The 18,065-nt window shown below is 54.4% G+C and overlaps 1 protein-coding gene across 3 annotated transcripts in view; it reads left to right on the top strand.

Moving 5' to 3' along the window:
• Positions 1-4,774: 4,774 nt before the first annotated feature.
• UNC5B (unc-5 netrin receptor B) overlaps positions 4,775-18,065 on the top strand; it is an 87,226-nt gene continuing 73,935 nt past the window's right edge. For all 3 annotated transcript variants that reach the window (XM_060112456.1, XM_060112466.1, XM_060112446.1), the window contains exon 1: positions 4,775-5,318. In XM_060112456.1, the coding sequence (XP_059968439.1) occupies positions 5,240-5,318 (79 nt within the window). In that variant the 5' untranslated portion in view covers positions 4,775-5,239. The remainder of the gene's footprint in view (positions 5,319-18,065) is intronic.

Below are 18,065 nucleotides of genomic sequence, written 5' to 3'. Positions count from 1 at the left end.
AATTAACAACAGCAAAGAATTTTGAGAAGACAACAGCAGAGTAAATTGTCCAAGACAGAGTCAGGATTTGAACCCGGATCTGCCTGACCCCAGAGCTTTTGTGAATGACTTGCTTACACTGCTTGAATTCCAGGGAGAAGGCCCTCCCCTGGAGGTAAGCGAAAAGATGTGTATGGAGTGGGGGAGGAGGTGGAGGGTTGTCACATTATTTAGTAGAGAGGTTAAGAGCCCAATCTTGATGACTCAGGCCACATAGTGTGTGATTCCACTTATATGAAATTCCCAGAATAGGCAAATCCATAGAGACAGAAAGTAGATTTCCTGATTGCCAGGGGCAGGGGGAGGGGTGGGGAGAATGGGGAGTGACTGCTTAATGGTATGTGGTTTCTTTTTGGGGTGATGAAATGTTATTGAATTAGATAGTAGTGATGGTTGCACAACCATGTGAAGATACTAAAAAACACTACATTGTACACTTTAAAATAGTTAAAATTGTAAATTTTATGTTATCTCGATTAAAAAAAAAAGAGTACAAGCTTGAGATCCATTCTGCCTGGATTTGAATTTCCAGGGTACCCTTTACTAGCTGTATGCGACCTTGGGCAAGCTACCTCTCTCTGCCTCAGTTCTCTCATCTGGTAAATGGGGTAGTAGCCATCTCATAAGGTTGTTGTCAGCAAGGTCCAGGCGTTTGGGGTCCATCCTGGCCTTGATGGGTCAGGGGAGGAATTATGAACTCATCCCCAAACCTTCCCACCCAAGATCTTGCAAACCGATTGGTCTGAGAGCCCCCTCCCCTGTCAACCTGAAGTGGAGACCCACTCCTGGGCGGCCCCACTCCCTTCCAGACCCACTGCTTTGGGATGCAGGCTGAAGCGGCCGCGGAGGAGGTGTGTGCTGCAGCGCGCCTCCTAGTGCAATCTTCGAGCATACCAGTACCGGCCGCAGGCGGAAGCGCCAGCCTAAGGCTCCAGCCACGCCTGCAGGGCACCCCGACAGCTGCTCCTTATTATAAAATAAGTGGCTTGTATTCAGCCAGATTAGGGGCATTCTGTATATTCTTTTTAATCCCACGAGCTAGTTATTGTTCCCATTTTATAACTGATGGAACTGATGCTTGGAAAGGCTCAGCAGCCAGCCCAAGTTCTCCCAGCAGGTAAGAGCAGCCCCACGTCTGGTTTTCCATCAGCTCAGCTCCAGATTCCAGAACTCTGTCTCCGACGCTCACTTGTGATTTGGGATAAATGAGGGTAGCCCATGGAAGCACTACAGCCCCTGCTAAGTGTCAGAACTAGCTCTGAGACTGATTTCAAAGCTGCTGTATTGCACAAAGGCTGCCCCACTTCCAGCCTCAGGCCCCATAAACCGCCTAGGAAATGGAGGGGAGGTGGGAGGCTCCTTCCAGGGCTCTTTTGGCAAGGCTGCAGGCCCTTTAACCAGTAACCCCTCTTTCCCCAGCCTCACTGATGCATCCACTCAACCAATATTTATGTATGCTTACTATGCGCGGGACAGTCTGAGGTGCTGGATATATCATGGTGAGCAAGAAAGGGGAGGCCCGGCCTCCGAGCAGCTCACTGCCTCATCCTCATTCATTCATTCATTCATTCATTTTTAATTAATTTATGTTTTGGCTGTGCAGCGCGGCATGTGAGATCTTAGTTCCCTGACCAGGGATGGAACCCACACCCCCTGCATCGGACCACCAGGGAAGTCCCTCAATCTCTTTCTTAACTCACAGCAGGACCTCTTTGCTGTGAGTCTGATGGCACTGGGTTTGGGAACACCCTAGTAAGTCTTAATCCAGCTACTCCAGTGTGTCATCCCAGGGCCAGGGCCTTGCCCATTCTTCACCCATACTGGGGAAAGGTGTGGGCTCAGGGCAGTCTGACTCCCTCTGAAGTCCTTTCCCTGGCCCCAGCTGAGGGCCAGCACTTGGAGATGCCCAGGCTGGGAAGCAACCACACCTGCAGTGGTTGCTTAGCTGCAGGTGACTGGGGAAGGGGCGTTCTGGACACTGGAACACTGGAACAGCAGGGGAGCGGGTGCAGGGGAGTTATGGAAGGATCCCAATGTGGTAAGTCCCCTACCCCAGTATGGGAGCCCTGGAGGGAAAGCAGGGTCTAGGACCTCCCATGGGCATATTTCTATGCTGGGGCTTGGGGGAAATGGGACGAGGGCCAGCAGAAGACAGGGAAATGGCCACTCTCCTTTGGCCTGCATCCCCTCCCCCATCCCCCTTCTCTCCAGTTAGGAATTAAAGTCATGAAACCTGACATTAGGACTAGAAGGGCCTGCCTGGTGCAATTACTGTCTGAACAGCAAAGTTCTGAGCACTGGAACTTTTTTGAAAAATCTCCAATAACCCACTGTCCTTCTGGTTAAGAGAGAGAATGAGAGAGAGAGAGTGAGCGTGCCTGCCCTGTGGTCCCTGCCTGCTGAGGTTCTACTGAGGTCCCTGCTGAGTTATCCAGCATAAAGCCCTTGACCTTGTGCCTGTGCCAGGTGTTGACAGTCAGATGCTGGGCCTCGGACGTGTCCCTGTATGTGTTGCCTGGTGAAAGTTAAGCATCTAAGTATCTATTTGTCTTTAGCGTCATCTGCCCAAGAGTGTATTTGTGCTTTTGGATGTGCGTGCCTGTGTGTGTGTTCGTGTCTGTGATGAGGTGTAGGTGTGTGCTTTTTAAAATCCTGTGTCTTAACTATGTGGGTGTCTCTGCGGTTGGGTGCCCCTGTAATGTTTCTGGGAGGGTCATTTTGCACCTGTATATGTTTGCTGTATGTTTGCTTGTGTGTACCTTTCTAGGTGTGCCTGTAACTGTCTAGGGCTGCGTGTGCGTATGTGTGCTTGTACTTCTGTGGCTGGGTGGGGCTGGCTGGGTGTGATGCGCTGTTGACTCCCTCACCCACTGCCCTTGCCTGGGCCAAGCTAAAAATAACCCACCTATCTTTGCCCACAGGTACCTTTCTCAATTGGCCTGAGTTCTTCCCAGGGAGTCCCGCTCACCCATATCCACCCTCCTGGTCCTGGGTGCCTGGCCAGGGAGGGCTAAGGAGGTGGATTAACCATATGCACACTCCCCCACATGTTCCAGACCCCAACCTGTGGGGGGAGTGTGTGTGGAGGGGGGTCCTGGGCAGTCCTGCCTTTCTCTCTTCTCTGGGGAAACAGCTGGGGCAGGCCCTTGTTGCTTCTCTGCCCCCTCCAGCAACCCTTCCAACCTGCGGTTCTGGCCCCCAAGTCCTTTCTCCTCCAGTCTAGGAAGCGCCCCTGGGGACACTGACCCTATTCCAGCCTACCCCCCTACTGACTCCTGGGCCTGGCTGGACCTCTCTCTGCCTTCCTTTACCCCTTCCTGAAGCAGCCACTGCCTCTGTATTTGAGGAATGATTCCAGATCCCAGTTCTGGAAACATCTCAAGTAGTGAACAGATCAGGGCTTGGGGAGGAGGCATTGCTGTTGGCTGCCAGTCATTTCTCACCTGCCAGCCCCAGAAGAGGTGTAAGCATCGAGGATCCCCAGCTCAGAGGGTTTCTTTCCAATCCTATCTCTCCTGCCCTTTTCACTCACCCCACTCATTCACTCAAAGCTGTGTGATCTTGGGCAAATGACTTTACATCTCTGTGCCTCAGTTTCTTCATCCATAAAAGGGGGATACAAATGGTACTTACCTCAGAGAGTTGTGAGGATTAACTGAAGTGATGCATATAAAGTGTTTAAAAGTGCTTAACCCCATGCCTGGCACATACAAGGACCCTGCCAGTGTTAGCTGATCCACCCCTTCTAATGTCACTGGGTTTCAATCTCAAGATATCGCCCACCACCCAGACTCCACCTGACTCCACATGCCCTTTGGCTCACCCTTGGGTGGTCAGGATTTTCCACCAGGAATCAGATTGGCTGAGAGGGGAAATCTTGGAAAGAGAGATTACTGACATTTGTGCTGCAGTTTCTATATATATATTTAAAAATTCAGTTCTACATTCCCTTATATAATTGTTATTATCATTTTTTTCCATTTTGGAGATGATGATGAAGGAAGCATCAGAATGGTTAAGTAACTTGTTCAGGGTCACACAGCAGGTAAGGGGCAGAGCCCAAATTTACACCCACCCGAGCCAAAAATGGCTTCCCTATGCCCCATTGTCACTTGCGGGGGGTGGGGGTGGGGTGGGGGGAGTAACATCGTAGGCCCTGGGTGCTATAGGAGGTTCAGAGGGGACTAGTCAAACAGTTCTGCCCAAGGTCATACCCACAAGTAGGGCCAAACAGGATGATCCAAATCCATACCCAAGTCCACATAGCTGTAAGCCCCTGCTTAACACGGACTTGAGTGTTTGAGATTTCCTCATTGAAGGAGCTTTTTTGGGAAAGACCCCCCTCATCCCGCCCGCCCCCTGTAGAAGGCGTAGATTCTACGTAGTACAGACCAGGGAGCCAAAAACGACAGAGTCCTGAATTTAATCAGAGGAGAAAGCTGACACAGCCTGACACAGCCAAGTCAGAGGAAAGCGCCAAGATACATTTCTTTAGTTTCTGGAAACAAAACTTGGGCAGACTCCGCTTCCAGCTACGATCTAGCGGCCGGGATTTCCAACGCTCCGGGCCCAGAGTTTCACGCGGACCCCCCTGAAGGGGCCCCAGCTCTGCCGAGGCCGCGCCTAAGGGGCCGTCGTTACCCCCTTAGAAAGGCCCTCCGCCGGCTCCGCCCTTGCCCGCCCAGGCCCCGCCCCGGCCGCGCGCTGTCCCCCCCCTCCGCTCGCGGACTCACTTGGGCGTGAGAGCGGCAGCGCTCGGCCTTGTGGCAGGCGGTGGGGGCCGGCGAGGGCGCCGGAGCCGCGGGCAGCGGCGGGGCGCAGGGAGGCGCGCACGGGGGCTCGGACGGCGCGGCGTTGTCCGCTGCGGGCGCCGCTGAGCGCTCTCACCTGCAGTCGCGCAACTTCGAAGCCAGGACGCGGGAGCCAACGGAGCGCTCGATTCCCGGAGCCTGAGGAGCGCAGAGAGGGGCGCGCCGGAGCCTGGCCGGAGAGTGGGCGCCGGGTACCCATCGCGCTCCGAGCGCCGGGCAGCCCTCTGCGAAGCGTGGCTGCCTCTGCCCCCACGGAGGGCACGGGCTGGCGCGGCCGGGGGCCGGGGAGGACGGCGAGGAAGAGGCGGCGGCGGCGGAGACGGCGGCGGCGAGGCTGGGGCCAGGGAGAGAGCCCCGGGGGAGAGGCGCCCGAGCCGGGCCGCGGGAGCATGTGGGCCCGGAGCGGAGCGCGGGGCGCGCTACTGCTGACACTCCTGCTCTGCTGGGACCTGAGGCTGAGCCAAGCAGGTAGGGAGCGATCGGGCATGGGGGAGGGGAGCGAGGGGACCCTGGCGCCTCACTCTGCCCTGAAGTTGAGGTGGTCCATCGCTCCGTCAGTGCGCACAGGGAAAGCGGTAAGGGCGCCCAAGTTAAAAGGTAGATTTCTCTGCCCCAGCAAAGTGGGCGATGGCGCAGCCATCTCGCGGGGCGGGGCGGGGCGGGGGTGTTGCTCAGGCCCTCCAGCTCCCGCCTGGAAGGGAGAGATCGCTTCTTTTCCCTGGAACGGTGTCCAAGTCGGGGTGTGCGCCTCCCGGAGTACCGGCCTCCGGGGGACCCCTGGCTTCGCGCGCGCCTATCAGCGGCGCCGAAAAACCACAGTCGCTGCACAGGCCAGGTGTGCGCTCGCTTGCCGTTCGCCGGCAACTTCCTAGTCCAGGTCCCTGCTCGCCCAGACTCCTAGCGTGGCACAGACCCGGATCCGCAGATGAGAAGGAGGGAGCGAGAAACCTGGGGAACACGGGAAGCGCGGGTCCGCTCCGCCAGCCAGATGAGGCCAGCTTGCAGGGTTTTGTTATTGAAGGGAATAGGGCTGTCTTGCACGTACAGCTTTCCTCGAGATCTTGGGATCCGCAGGCCTGGAAGAATTTTTTTTCTGGGTGTTGGTGTTGTGTGTTGGGGGGAGGAGTACGTAGTGATCCTGATGAGTTTCCTTTTAAATGAGTCACTGAGACTCTCCCCGTCTGGGCAGCCGACAAGGTGCACTCTCCACGCTCCTACTCCAGACCCAGCAAGATGCCTTAAGGGAGTCGGTGGGCTCCTAAAATAAAGTCCCTGTTCCCCCTCTCCCGCCGTGGTTGTGTACACGTCTCGCTGGTCTGTAGCTGGGCCGGGTGTAGCTGACTGGGCTGCGTCTTCCTGGGGAGCGGGTGGACACGGGAGCCAACCCATCTCTCTCTCTCTCTCTCTCTCTCTCTCTCTCTCTCTCTCCCTCCCTCCGTCTCCCTCTCCCTCTCCCCCTCCCTCCCTCCCTCTCTCTCTCTCTCCTCTCTTCTCTCTCTCTCTCCTCTCTCTCTCCCTCCCTCCCCCCAAAAACCAAGCACCGGGCTTCCGAGGTTGGGTGGGCGTGGGCCGCATCCTGCATTGACTCTGTAAACTGGTGCACAAAGTGGACAGATGACGCAGCCCTCCCCCCTCTACCTTCCGCTTGGATGTTGACGTCCGCCGCCCTCCTCGCCCCCCCCCAACGTCCCACGCCCGCCTCCCCCACTTATAGTCAGCTATTCCTCACTCTGGAATTGATTCCCATGGCCGGGGAGTGAGGGCTTGGTTTTAGCACATACCCCACTTTTTTTTTTTTTTTTTTTTTTTTTTTTTGCCAGCCCTGTGTTGTAAAGTTACGACACAATCATTTGATCCACGTTAATTATGATTTGGGCAGACTCTGGTATTTAAAGCAATGTTTTGAAGTTGGAAGGTAATGATGGGGGAGGAAGCAGGCTGCTGAGTGACCAACTTTGTTTTAAAGAGTGCAGTTGGGTGTGGGAGGTGCTGGGTTGGGGTGTTGGTTTCTGGTTTGGGGGTGTTTGAGGGGAGGTGATTGGAGGATTGGGTGAAGTCTCTGTAAATGGCATATGGGCAGGATTGGGAAGCTGTGTTTGGACCAGCAGGGCAAGGGTAGCAGGAATAAATACTGGGGTTACTGAGGGTGGGGAGCTGGGGAGGCAGGAGAAAGACAAGACTGGTTGGCCTAGAGTTCTCCAGAGCTGCAGAGTAGGCTCTGCTGGGGAGGCTGGGGGTGGCCTGCCTTGCCTGCTTAACAAAGCCTCTGGCCTCCACTTTCCCCAGAAGAAATGCCAGGCCCAGGGCTTTGATGGATTTGAGCACGATTGGTGCCCAGCCAGAAATGGGTGGCTAATACCGGGCTTTGATTTCTCACTAGCGAGCAGAACTGGCCTTGGAATTGTGCTCATTACTTAGCGCAGCAGGGGTTGCCTGTCCACCAGCCTGGAGAGGGGCCAACTGGTGGGGTCAGCCTGCTGCCTTCCCTTTGCCCTCAGAAACCTGCCTTCGGGAGAGAGAACATGCCCCTTCCTCCTACACAGCCCTTGTACTCTAATGCCACAGGCACAGAACATTTTTCAGAATGTTCTCTAGGTCTTCCCAGTGATTCCTCATGAGTTCCGTTGCACAGATGGGGAAAACAAAGTCCAGGATGTGGCCTTTCCTCAAATCTTGCCTTCACGTGACCGCAGATCCCAGATTTGTATCCAGAGCTCCTGTCCAATAGCGGGCTGATTCAGGCCACTTTGGACTCCTCCTTGTGGTCCCATCCATGGGAGGGGGAAGCTCCTTCTTGGGCGTGTCCAAGCTCTCCTCAAGGGGCAGGCACCTCTCTCTCCTTTCCCCTACCCCCATTCCCAGTGAATATGGGAATGAGTTCCCTTTCCAGCACTGAGAATTTTTTTTTTAAGCCATAAAGTTTGATGGTGGAGAAATCAAACCTGGAACCATAAACCCGAGACTCTTAGAAGATTTCAGCAAGTGACTGGCCAGGAGAAGCCACTTCAAAAGCCCAGGCTGGCCCTGGGAATCTCCTCCCACCCACCCCTCAGCCTTTCCTGGAGCTTTTAATGAGCCTTTCCTTGGCCTCCGGCTGGGATGGTTGAGAAGGAACCAAGTTGTCATGATAGCACTTCTTTTTAAGGTGTAATTAAAATCGGAGTTTTCCTAGTGTCTCTGCTGTGTGTGTGTGTGTGTGTGTGTGTGTGTGTGTGTGTGTGTGTGTGGTGGTGGTGGCCTGTCTTTGTCTTCCTCTACTCTGTACCAAATGCCCATTTCACTTAAACAAATGGAAAATCAAGAGCTTCTTACTGGATTTTCTCATTAAAGTGAAAGTACCACTGCAGGGGAGGAATTTTGTATGTAATTTCTCTCCCCACCCCACAAACTGGGAATTCCATAGGATGAAACAATTCCTCTCTCTTCCAATCCACTTATTTAACTGCTGAAGCTTTGGGGCAGGCCCTGACTTGCCCAGGACTACACTGGGACTCAGGGATAGAGCTGACATTGGGACTCAGGCCTCATAAACCTCATTCTAGTTGTGGCTCCTTTATTCCACCTGGGCTGCAGACTGGCCGCATGGGTCTGGGATTGAGATTCTGAAATCAAGGCCCAGCTAAGGCAGGCAGCTAAAGATGAAGTAGGTTTGTTAGCTGAGTTAGACTGGGACTTGCTGGGGGATGGTGGAAAGAAGTTGGGAGCAGGGACCTGGGAGAGGTGCAACAGGGCTGCACCAAAGGTCAAGGTGAGACCCTGAGACCAGGCAAGTGCCCAAGGGTAGCCCTCCAACACTGATCCTCTCAGCAAAAGCCCCCACCTGCCCCAGGTGAGATAAATCACAAGCCAGCCTCAGAGCTCTGTACCCATTTGTATAGTTGGGGGCAAAATCGGTTTGTACTTTTTTATTTTGAAGCTTTGGGGGCTCATCTCCTGCGCTTACTTTGTTGTTGAGTTTCTCCTGGACTGAGGTACTATGACCTGTTCCTGGCTGTCAGACCACGTCGTCAGGTCTGCCTACCACTTCCCCTTCCCTTTTACCAGCAATGTCTTCTAAGGAGTGTCTGGGCTGCCTGGGACTTCGGGGATGAGGCTGGAGGGGAGGTGGATCTCTTACATTCCACGTGCTTGGTTGGTGATTCTCATTGGCCCATCCTGGAGCCTCCTCCCGGGCCTGCTGGCCAAATATATGGTCATTTGAACCTTATCGCTGGGGTTGGAGTAGCAAGGAGGCACCTTGGAGCACCCTGAGGACGGGAGGAAAGGGAGGAGAGGCAGGGGTCATAGGTTGGGGTTTAGGGGTTGCCCTCGTGAGGCTGGGGAGTAGAAAGAAACTGCTGCCTAGGCAGGCTGGCACCCAGGGGCAGAGAGGAGGAAGTTGGCCGCTGAGGCCAGAGCTGGTGATTCTGGCCTCTTCCTCCTCCCCAGTTTTCTAAACAGCTTCCACAAACGGAATCATTAAAGCTGTGAAGGCAAAATGAAACCAAACAAGTGTGTTCTGTGCTTTTCTGTTTCTTTCCTTTTTTTAAAGGAAAATTTAGAATACCATAATTAGGATAATATGAGGAAGGGCAGTTTCAGAAGGGTGGAGGGAATGTGTGCCCTCCATCCTTTTGATTTGCTTCTGAAGTTGGGCCTGGGCCACCACCTCCTGCCCCCCTTGGGCCTGCACTCAGCCGGGTGCTGCTGGAGCCCGGGGAGTTTCTCCCCGACCCGACCTAGTGCATTTTGGCGAGCCGGGGCCAGGTGAGACCCCGTCCTCCGTGCCAGCCGCTGCCCCCCACGACCCTGCAGGGCAGGCAAGCCCTGGCGAGGCCCGACCACCGGTAACCTGTGGCTCCCCTTTCTCCCCTATCCTCAGCTTCGGCGAGGCTAATGGCAGCGAAAATATTTGCCGAAGTGCTGGCATAAATCAGCCGCCTCCCCGCTCCCCCCACCCTGCCCCTTTTGTTTCCTCTTCCTTCTCTCCCAAAGCCCTGGGTTGCGGGAAGCTTCCGAGAATTTACCCTTGCGGACACAGCGGCCCGTTTAGCATCTCCGCCTGGTGGGCTGATTGAGCGCGGGTACCTGGGGGTTGCACACACCTCGGCACCGCCCACTCCCCCTTCCCTTCCTATCCTGAGCCACCCTGATCCCCCTCGGCCCCCTGGCCAGTCGCCTCCACCCCCTCCCCTGCGGAGCTAAATCAGTCTTCGGGAGTCCGCAGCTCTCAGGGCACGGTTGGTTAGGGAGTGAGCTCGCGGCAGAGCCTCCCTCCTTCTCACCTCCCAGAGCAGGCTGCCCCCAGTGCCTCACAACTTCCCCGCCGCTGGGCGGCTCTTTTCTCCAGGAAGGCAGGATGTGGGTGTGAGAGCGTGCATGGAGGAGTGAGTGGGGTGAGAATGTGTATGGAGGAGGTGGGCGGGGGCGGGAGTGTGCAGTGGGAGGTGAGGGTAGGTGTGGTGCTGCATTGGGTGCTGGGCGTGGAGGTGAAGTGTGCAGGAGGAATGAGTGTGTGCTGAGTTGTGCCTTTTGCATATGGGATGTGTGGTGTAGGTGGCTGTGTGTGTGTTTGGGTGGGGGAGGTGTGCAGTGTACATATGGGTGCAGCTGTGGTGTGTTTGTGTGTAAATAGGAATGTGTTGTGTGGGGACGGTGAGTCACCACCAGGCTTGGGAAGCTCCTCTCTTGTATTCTTAGGGATGCCTGTTTGAGGTGGGACCCAGGTGAGCAGGATTTGGTCCATTTGGTCTGAATGCCGGGTTGTGGAGTTGGAAGGGAGGAAGCTGGCTTCCCCCACTGAGGGCAAGTGGGACAGACTGGCCACAGACAAGCCCTGAAGCCAGTCCAGGAGCTTCAGTGCCTACCCCCAGGAGGACAGGGGTCCGAGTCCTGGGGTCTCCTGCAGTCAGCTCCCAGCTTCCCTAGAACAGTGACAGGGCCTGTGGTTTGAAGATCTGCTCTGATCTGGGTCCGGTTCATGCTTCAGCCCTCCAGGGGGAGTGGGGTGTCCACTGGAATTTGCCGGAGAAGAGGCAAGCAGAGCTTGGGTGAGTGGCATCCCTCATGGAGAGCGACATGGGCAGGCATGGCTGGGCCTGGGACTCTCGTGGATGCAATTAAGAGGACACAGGCACACACGGACACATACATGAGCCCTGGACTCCACTGTTCCTCATTTCCATGGTCACAAAGGGCTCTCCTGCTTTCCCAGTTCCCCTGCCTTCCTTAACTCTAGGATAAGGTGTGCTGTTGTGGACCAGAGAGACCTATAGGAAAATCACAGCTCCACCGATATACATATTGCTTTACAGATTATAAAACCCTCATACGTAAGACCTCAGTTTGTCCTTGTAAGAACCCCACTGGGGAGGTGGGTGCCACTTAGGAAGCCCATCTCAGACCTGGGTCAGAGCCAGAACAGTCCTGGCCCCAGCCCTCAAGGTGGTCACTGTGTGTGAGGGATGCTGATGTCCCCTCCAAAAAATGGTAAATGACATTCCGAGAGCCCCTGTATGTAGCAAATGAGAGCAACGACACTACAGCTGACCTTTGAACAACTCGGAGTTATAGGGGCGCTGGCTCCCCAGCAGTTAAAAATCCTCTGTCTGCTATCTCAGCCTCAAAAATGAAGGAATTGATAAGCGACTCACCCAAAGGCAGGAAGCTGAAATGGTTTGGATAGACTCAGGACTCAAACCCTAGTTCTTTTGATTCCACCTATTGTAATCTCTAATTGAACATAAACTGATCCCCACAATTAATTTAAAGATCTGTGAAATGAAAATACAGGTACTATGTTTATTGAAAAAAATCTGCCTATAAGTGAACCCACACAGTTCAAACCCGTATTGTTCAAGGGTCAACTGTCTATTCAGGGAAGAGAGCCTTGGGGCTTCCTGGAGGAGGTGATGTGAGCCAGACCTCTTGACTCTCTTTTTTGGGTCTTTCTAAGAGCATTTCTGAAGAGGAGACAAGATGGGGGCGGGGTGAAGAAGGCCCGAGACTTCTCCCACTCTTGAGAAGTTGGCCCTGTCAGCATCTGCAAGGCCTCTATCCTGTGTGGACACCAGTCCTTGGTGAGCCAACCATCCTGGCCTTCCCAGGCCCAACTGAAGGGGTGTGCCTTGGGGGACCCGCCCCTCTCACCTACCTCTTGCACTGGAGATGAAAAGATTTCTTATTCTTTGATTTGCTCTCTGTGGTTCTTGAAGATGGAGTGTGCCCAGGAAATGCTTTTTAAGAAATGGTAGGGATTATGTTGGGGATAGAGGCATGGGGAGGTATACTTCTTTGCCTTCTGCCAGGCCCCCACCAGAGAACACAGAGTGGGTAAGAAGGGAAGCACACACTCCTCAGCCCAGCTACTTCCATGAGCCAGTTGGAGGGGGCAAGCTCACTTCTCATCACCTCCAGGAAGCCCCAGCCCCTCTACCTACCCCTTCTCACAGAGGCCCCTCCCCAGGGCCTCAGCTGTGGGTGCAGGGTGTGGCCAACTGGGATTCTGAGGAGTTTAGCATAGCCCCCCAGCATTGCCACTTACTAACTCTGTGGCCTTGGGCAGTTCACATAACTGTCCTCTGCCTCAGTTTCCTCATCTGTAAAACGAGAATGATAATAATAATATTGTCCCCACAGGGTTGTTTTGAGGATCACATGACCTGATATATTATAAAGTACAGGGCCTGGCACACAGTGAGCTCAGGGAGCGCTCAGGCAAAGCCTCCTCAGCAGAGAGCCGTGTGATGCCAGAGACGTCCTCCTCCAGGGGAGTGGGGGGAGGAGAAAGCAGGGAGGCTCAGGGCCTGGAGGCCCAGCAGCTCCTGGCGGCCCAGCAGCTCCTGGCGGCCCAGCAGCTCCTGGCCTGCGAGTTAGGGGACTCTGGTTTTTGCTCTTTCTCTGCTGTGTGACCTTAGGCAAGTGCCTTTCCCTCTCTGGGTCCCATCTGTAAATTTGGGATGGGGGAAATGTGGAAGGATGATCCTTAGGGGCTCTGGGGTTTTTGTCTGGTTCCATGTGAAGAGGCCCCAGCAACCAACAAGAGAGAGGTAACCATGGCCCAGAACCACTGTGTTTACAGAGGCCCCTCCAGAAAGTCAATATATCGACTAGAATGCCCTTGTGAGCATTATGCGGCCCTGGGTCTCGCTCTCCAAAGCTATAAATCACCCTCTGGGACCTCGGTCCCTTTTTCTTGTTTCATGAGCATCTCCTGCCTCCCAGACTGAGAGCCCCAGATGCCAAGCAGGGCCCGGGAGGCAGAGAAGGACCCCATCGCCAAAGGCAGCCTGGGCATGTGAGCAGAGAGGCACTTGCTGCCCCACCCTGCCACCGCCACAAGGCTCAAGGGGGCCCTCTGGAGGGTGTGGCAGGAACATACTATCCAGACCTGGCCATCCCATCCACTGTTTCGTTTCTCAGGGGTGGAGGGTGGCTGAGCATAGGGGTGGGGAATGAGGACTCCTGTCACCACACTGGGTGTTGGAACACACCAAGCCCTAAAACTTGGTGCACATGGACATTCATTCAATCTGAGCATGTGCTGGGCTCTGGGGTCAGAGTTGGGCAAAGTGCTGGCCTGACCCTTGAACTGATTTGTGTCTCTTCTTGAAGCATGAGCCACGTGCCAGGCCTGTGATGCTGGGGTGCAACAGGAGTGTATGATGGAGCAACAGAGAGGAGCCCTTTTGAGGACGAGCCAAGATGTGTGTGTACTGGGAGGGGTCTGGCATGGTGCTTAGAGGGTGGGCTGTGCAATCAGACTACTTGGGTTCAAATCCTGGCTATTCCAGCATCTGGCTGTGTGTCCTAGAGCAAGTTGTCTACCCTCTCTGAGCTTTAGTTTCTTCATTTGTAAAGGGGGAGTGGTAGTAGCACCAATCTCATCAGATCCTTGTGGGGATGAATGAGGTAATGTATGCAAATGCTTTGCACATTCTAAATCGCTCAGTAAATCTCACTGTCCTCCTCCTCCTCCTCCTCATTGTTATTGGTGGCCAAGTATTGGGTGATAACAACAGGAAATCCTTCAGCTGTTGAGAGAAGCTCCTGTGGGCCTGGGTGGTTGGTCAGGGAAGGCTTCCTGGAGGAGGGGAGGATGGTGCTTGACTGGCTTTGGAAGGATGAGCAGAGCTTGGGTGAACAGAAAGGGCCTTCTTGGTAGGGGGTGTGTATGTGAAGATGTGGGGTGGGGATGTCTGACACAACCACCCAGGAAACGGATTCTGAGTTCAGCCATCTGATCATCTGGTAAAACAAGACTTCTGGAGCCAGGGGTCCCTTCTTAGTCGAAAGAGCCAAGGCTTTGGAATTAAAAGGATTTGACTCTTACTGAGTGCCTGGGCCAGGTGGCTCAACCTCTGTGTACCCCAGCGTCCCCATCTGTGGGGTGGGGATGACCCCACTGAGTTCACTGGATGGTGATGTGATGTGAGATAAACATGCAGTCCTGGCACAGAGTAGGTTCCATTGATTCCCCTTGGCCTCCCTCCTACCTGCCTTTCCCTGCCCCCACTCTGGCTGACCCCTTGGCTGGGCCTGGGCCCTGCTTCTCTCCCTGTACATCTCTGGGAAGGAAAGCAGGGGGACAGAGAGTTCCTGGTGGCAGTGTCCTCGTTGACCAGAGAGCCAGGGAGAGGGGCCAGAAGGAGGAGGCTGCCTTTTCTGGTCCCTGATGCCCACCTGGGCCTGGTGGATATCAGGAGGCATCCCTAGGGTCTGGGAGGAACGTCTTCTGCTGAGATCACCCAGGAGGCTGTAACCCCCAGAGGCCCTGAGTGGTATCTGGAGGCATTACTGGCGTCAGGAGACAGAGCCGAAGGCAAGCAGCTCTGTAATGCAGTCAGAGGCGCCCGCCTGCCCAGCCGGGCCTGGGCACCCATGGAGGATGCAGAGCTTATAAGAAGTTGAGTTGGGATTCTGGGAATGTTGTTCCTGGCTCCCCTCCTCCATCCCACCTTTGGTCATTCTGTGAAAAAGCAGGACAGAGACTCAGAGACAGAGGAGTGAGCTGGGGTGGGGTGGGGGTATGTCTTATGGGGCAGGTTCCCACCCTTCTGTTTCCTGTCACCCAAGCCAGGGCCCTGGGGACAAGGAGGCAGGGTCAGCGGGTGGAGACAGGATGGGGTTGAAAGAACTAGATGACAGGAGAGCAACTGTGACACGAGGTGCCTAGGGAGCCTGGGTCTCATTTGTCTGATTTTGCTCACTCGCATGTCCCTGGCACCCAGCACAGTTCCTGGAACACAAAGAGTGCCTGATAAACACTTGTAGAACAGATGAATGAGGAACTCACGCAAGAGGTTGCTGTGACTCACTCCCTGCCACGCTTTGGACTTGCTACTGTAGATGCGCAACCAAAGAATTAGAAGATTCTCCTTCCTCTGCTTACAGCCCCACCCCTTCCCCGCTCTGCCTACCTCTCTCCCTTCATTCTCTCCCGCTTTCCACCTTTGATCACTTACTATGCACAGGGTACCATGGATGTTAGAGCCAAGTCTTCAGTGGTCAGAGCCCCTAGGTAGCAAAGCATTTACTCACTAAATCCAGTGGAACCACAAAGAATTAATTGAGGACTGCCGTCAGGTGCCCTTTGCCCCTTTGTGTGGAGAAAGCAGACTAGCAGACATTTGCTGGGCTGGTAAACTTTGTACTTATCTGCAAGGTGGCCTTCACAAGCCATGGCGGGCTGGTCCAGGCCCTTTAAAGATGTTTCTTTCCTGGGAATTCCCTGGGGGTCCAGCGGTTAGGACTCTGTGCTCTCACTGCTGAGGGCTCTGGTTCGATCCCTGGTTACGGAACTAAAATCCCACAGGCGACATGGCCAAAGAAACAAACACAAACAGACAAACAAAAAAAGATGTTTGTTTCCTGTTTGCAGTCCCAAGCCCATTGATCATTCCCCTCCACCTTGCCTTCTAGTGGCTCAAGAGAATGTCTGTTGCAGGGACACTGGCCCTGGGGCCTGGGAGCAGGTGTGGGCTGAGACATGGGCAGGGTCTGACTGGAGGCCTCAGCCCTCCAGAGCAACTGCCAGCAGCGTCTTGGCAGGAGCTGGTTTGGATACAGGGGAGCAGTTTTGGCTGCAGAGTCTGGCTAAGCCAGGCTCCCCTTGGCACTGCGTCCAGTGTTAACATTCAGGGAGCATCCCTGGGAGGTTAAACACCCCCAGGCCCTTAGCCGAGGCGGCAGTAGTCTTGGGCCCACTGCCACGCTCACAGCTGGGCACCCTCCGGCCCTTGCCAGGAGCCCCTAACACAGGTTCATCTGGAACTCCTGCCTGGCAGCCTGAGATAGCCGGAGCTGATGGACACAGCAACCCCTGCTGCAAATGTGAGGCCCCACATTTTCCTGCTGGTTCGTCCCACTCTGTACAGACACACACATACAGAAAGAGTCCTAAGCTGAGGAGTGGGAAACCCAGATTCTACTCCTAGCCAGCAGCTAATCTGCTGTGTGGCATTGAGCTAGTCCCTTTCCCTCTCTGGGCTTCAGTGTCCTCATCTGTCCAGTGGAAGAGGGTCTGCCCTAGAATCAGTAAACTGGGTTCAAGTCCTGGCTCCGACACTAGCTGTAATTCCCCTAGCCTGCATCGCCTCACTGTGAAATGGGGGTCCTGAATGGTTGTTGGGGAGATGAAAACGAGATGAGGCATGGTCAGTAAATGTCAGCTCCCTTTTCTTTCTACCTGGGAGGAAATCAATCTGCAAATCGCTGGTTACACCCCTCCTTTCTTTCCAATATTCCCCTCTTGACATGGGGAGTATTAGACATAAAGTTCAGGATGGCCCACAGGGTGACTTGGTGAGCCACCTGAGGAGAAGCCTGCGTTGTCATAGCATTTGGAAAGAGCACTGGCCTAGGAGTCTGGAATCTTCAGCCCTAAGGTCAACTGTGTCTGTACAGAGTGGGATGCACCAGCAGGAAAATGTAGGGCCAGATCTGTCTTTGTGTGACAGGCAAATCACTCACCCTCTCTGAGCCTCAGTTTACCCATCAGCAAAAGGAATAAAAGAAGCTGAACACTAGGTAGGGCCCAGGGAGAAAATGCCTGGACAGGTGCTTTGGAAACTTCTCCAAACCCCAGGGGCCACTGATCTGAGGTGGAAGGAGGCCGGCACAGCAGGCTCTGTTCCCCCAGGGGCTGTGCAGAGAGCTGTTCGCTGTGGGGCAGGCAGGAGAGGGCCTGCGTTTCCACTTCCCTGGCTGGAACCTCCCGCTGGCGGGTGGGCCGTGGCTTCTCCCCGTGGCCTAGATGGCCACGGCTATTGAGGTAGATGACAAGAGTTTGGGTCGCTTCCCATCCCTCTCTGCTCCACACCCCAGAGTAGGGGAGGCCGGGGTGCCACGTCAGGGAAGGTTAGTGTCAGTGCTGGGTTTGAGGTGTCCAAGCCAGCACGCCATCTGCTATGCCCACCAGAAGTTACATAATCCCTCGGCCGGCTGCCTGTTCTTAGAAAACAGGACAGTCAGGACCAGCAGGGAGTGGAGGTTAGGGTTTTCTTCCCTCTGCTTTGTTCCCTGACAGCCCAGTACCTCCCTGGACCCGTCTTCATTCTCCGGGTTGTTCCCACACTGTCTGGAGCCTGAGACATAAATGCTGGGACCGATCAAGGCTGAGATTGGAAGGGGACGTGGCAGGCCTTGAGGGCTGCTTGCTGCCTGGCCTTGGGCAGCAGCCCGCATGGTCGGTAGCCCTCACAGCCCATCACAACCTTCCTCTGCTAACCTCGGGCAGGATGGGCTGAGGAGGGCAGCTCAGGGTTCTGGGAAGTAGGGCAGGCCTCCCCCCAGTTCCTCCAGAGGTGTTCCCCTTCTAACACCTTATCAAATAATAAGCATTTTTAATATATCCAAATAACAGCTAAATAATGCTGCCTATGTAGTACTAAGGCCTTTGGAATCACTGAGACCCAAGATCCAGCCCTGTCTCTTATTTGCTAGCTGTGTGATGTTGGCCAGGCTACTTCACCAGTGTTAATCTCGGTTTCCTCATCAGTGAAATGGGGATGATAAAGCCTGCTTCACATAGGTATCTTGAGGATTGAATCAGACAATAATGCATACAGAGGACAGAGAAATTGTTCAGTAAATCGTAGCTGTCATCATTGGTATCCAATTCCATCCTCCCCTTTTTTTGAAGAAAATAATATATAATGACTAAATCTTACTTATTCTATTTTGTAAATTAATTAATTTATTTATTTTTGGCTGCGTTGGGATCTTTGTTGCTGCGTG

Source organism: Mesoplodon densirostris, chromosome 1 (assembly GCF_025265405.1).
Source record: "Mesoplodon densirostris isolate mMesDen1 chromosome 1, mMesDen1 primary haplotype, whole genome shotgun sequence".
NCBI lineage: Eukaryota > Metazoa > Chordata > Mammalia > Artiodactyla > Ziphiidae > Mesoplodon > Mesoplodon densirostris.
This window is presented reverse-complemented; position numbering and strand designations above follow the sequence as displayed.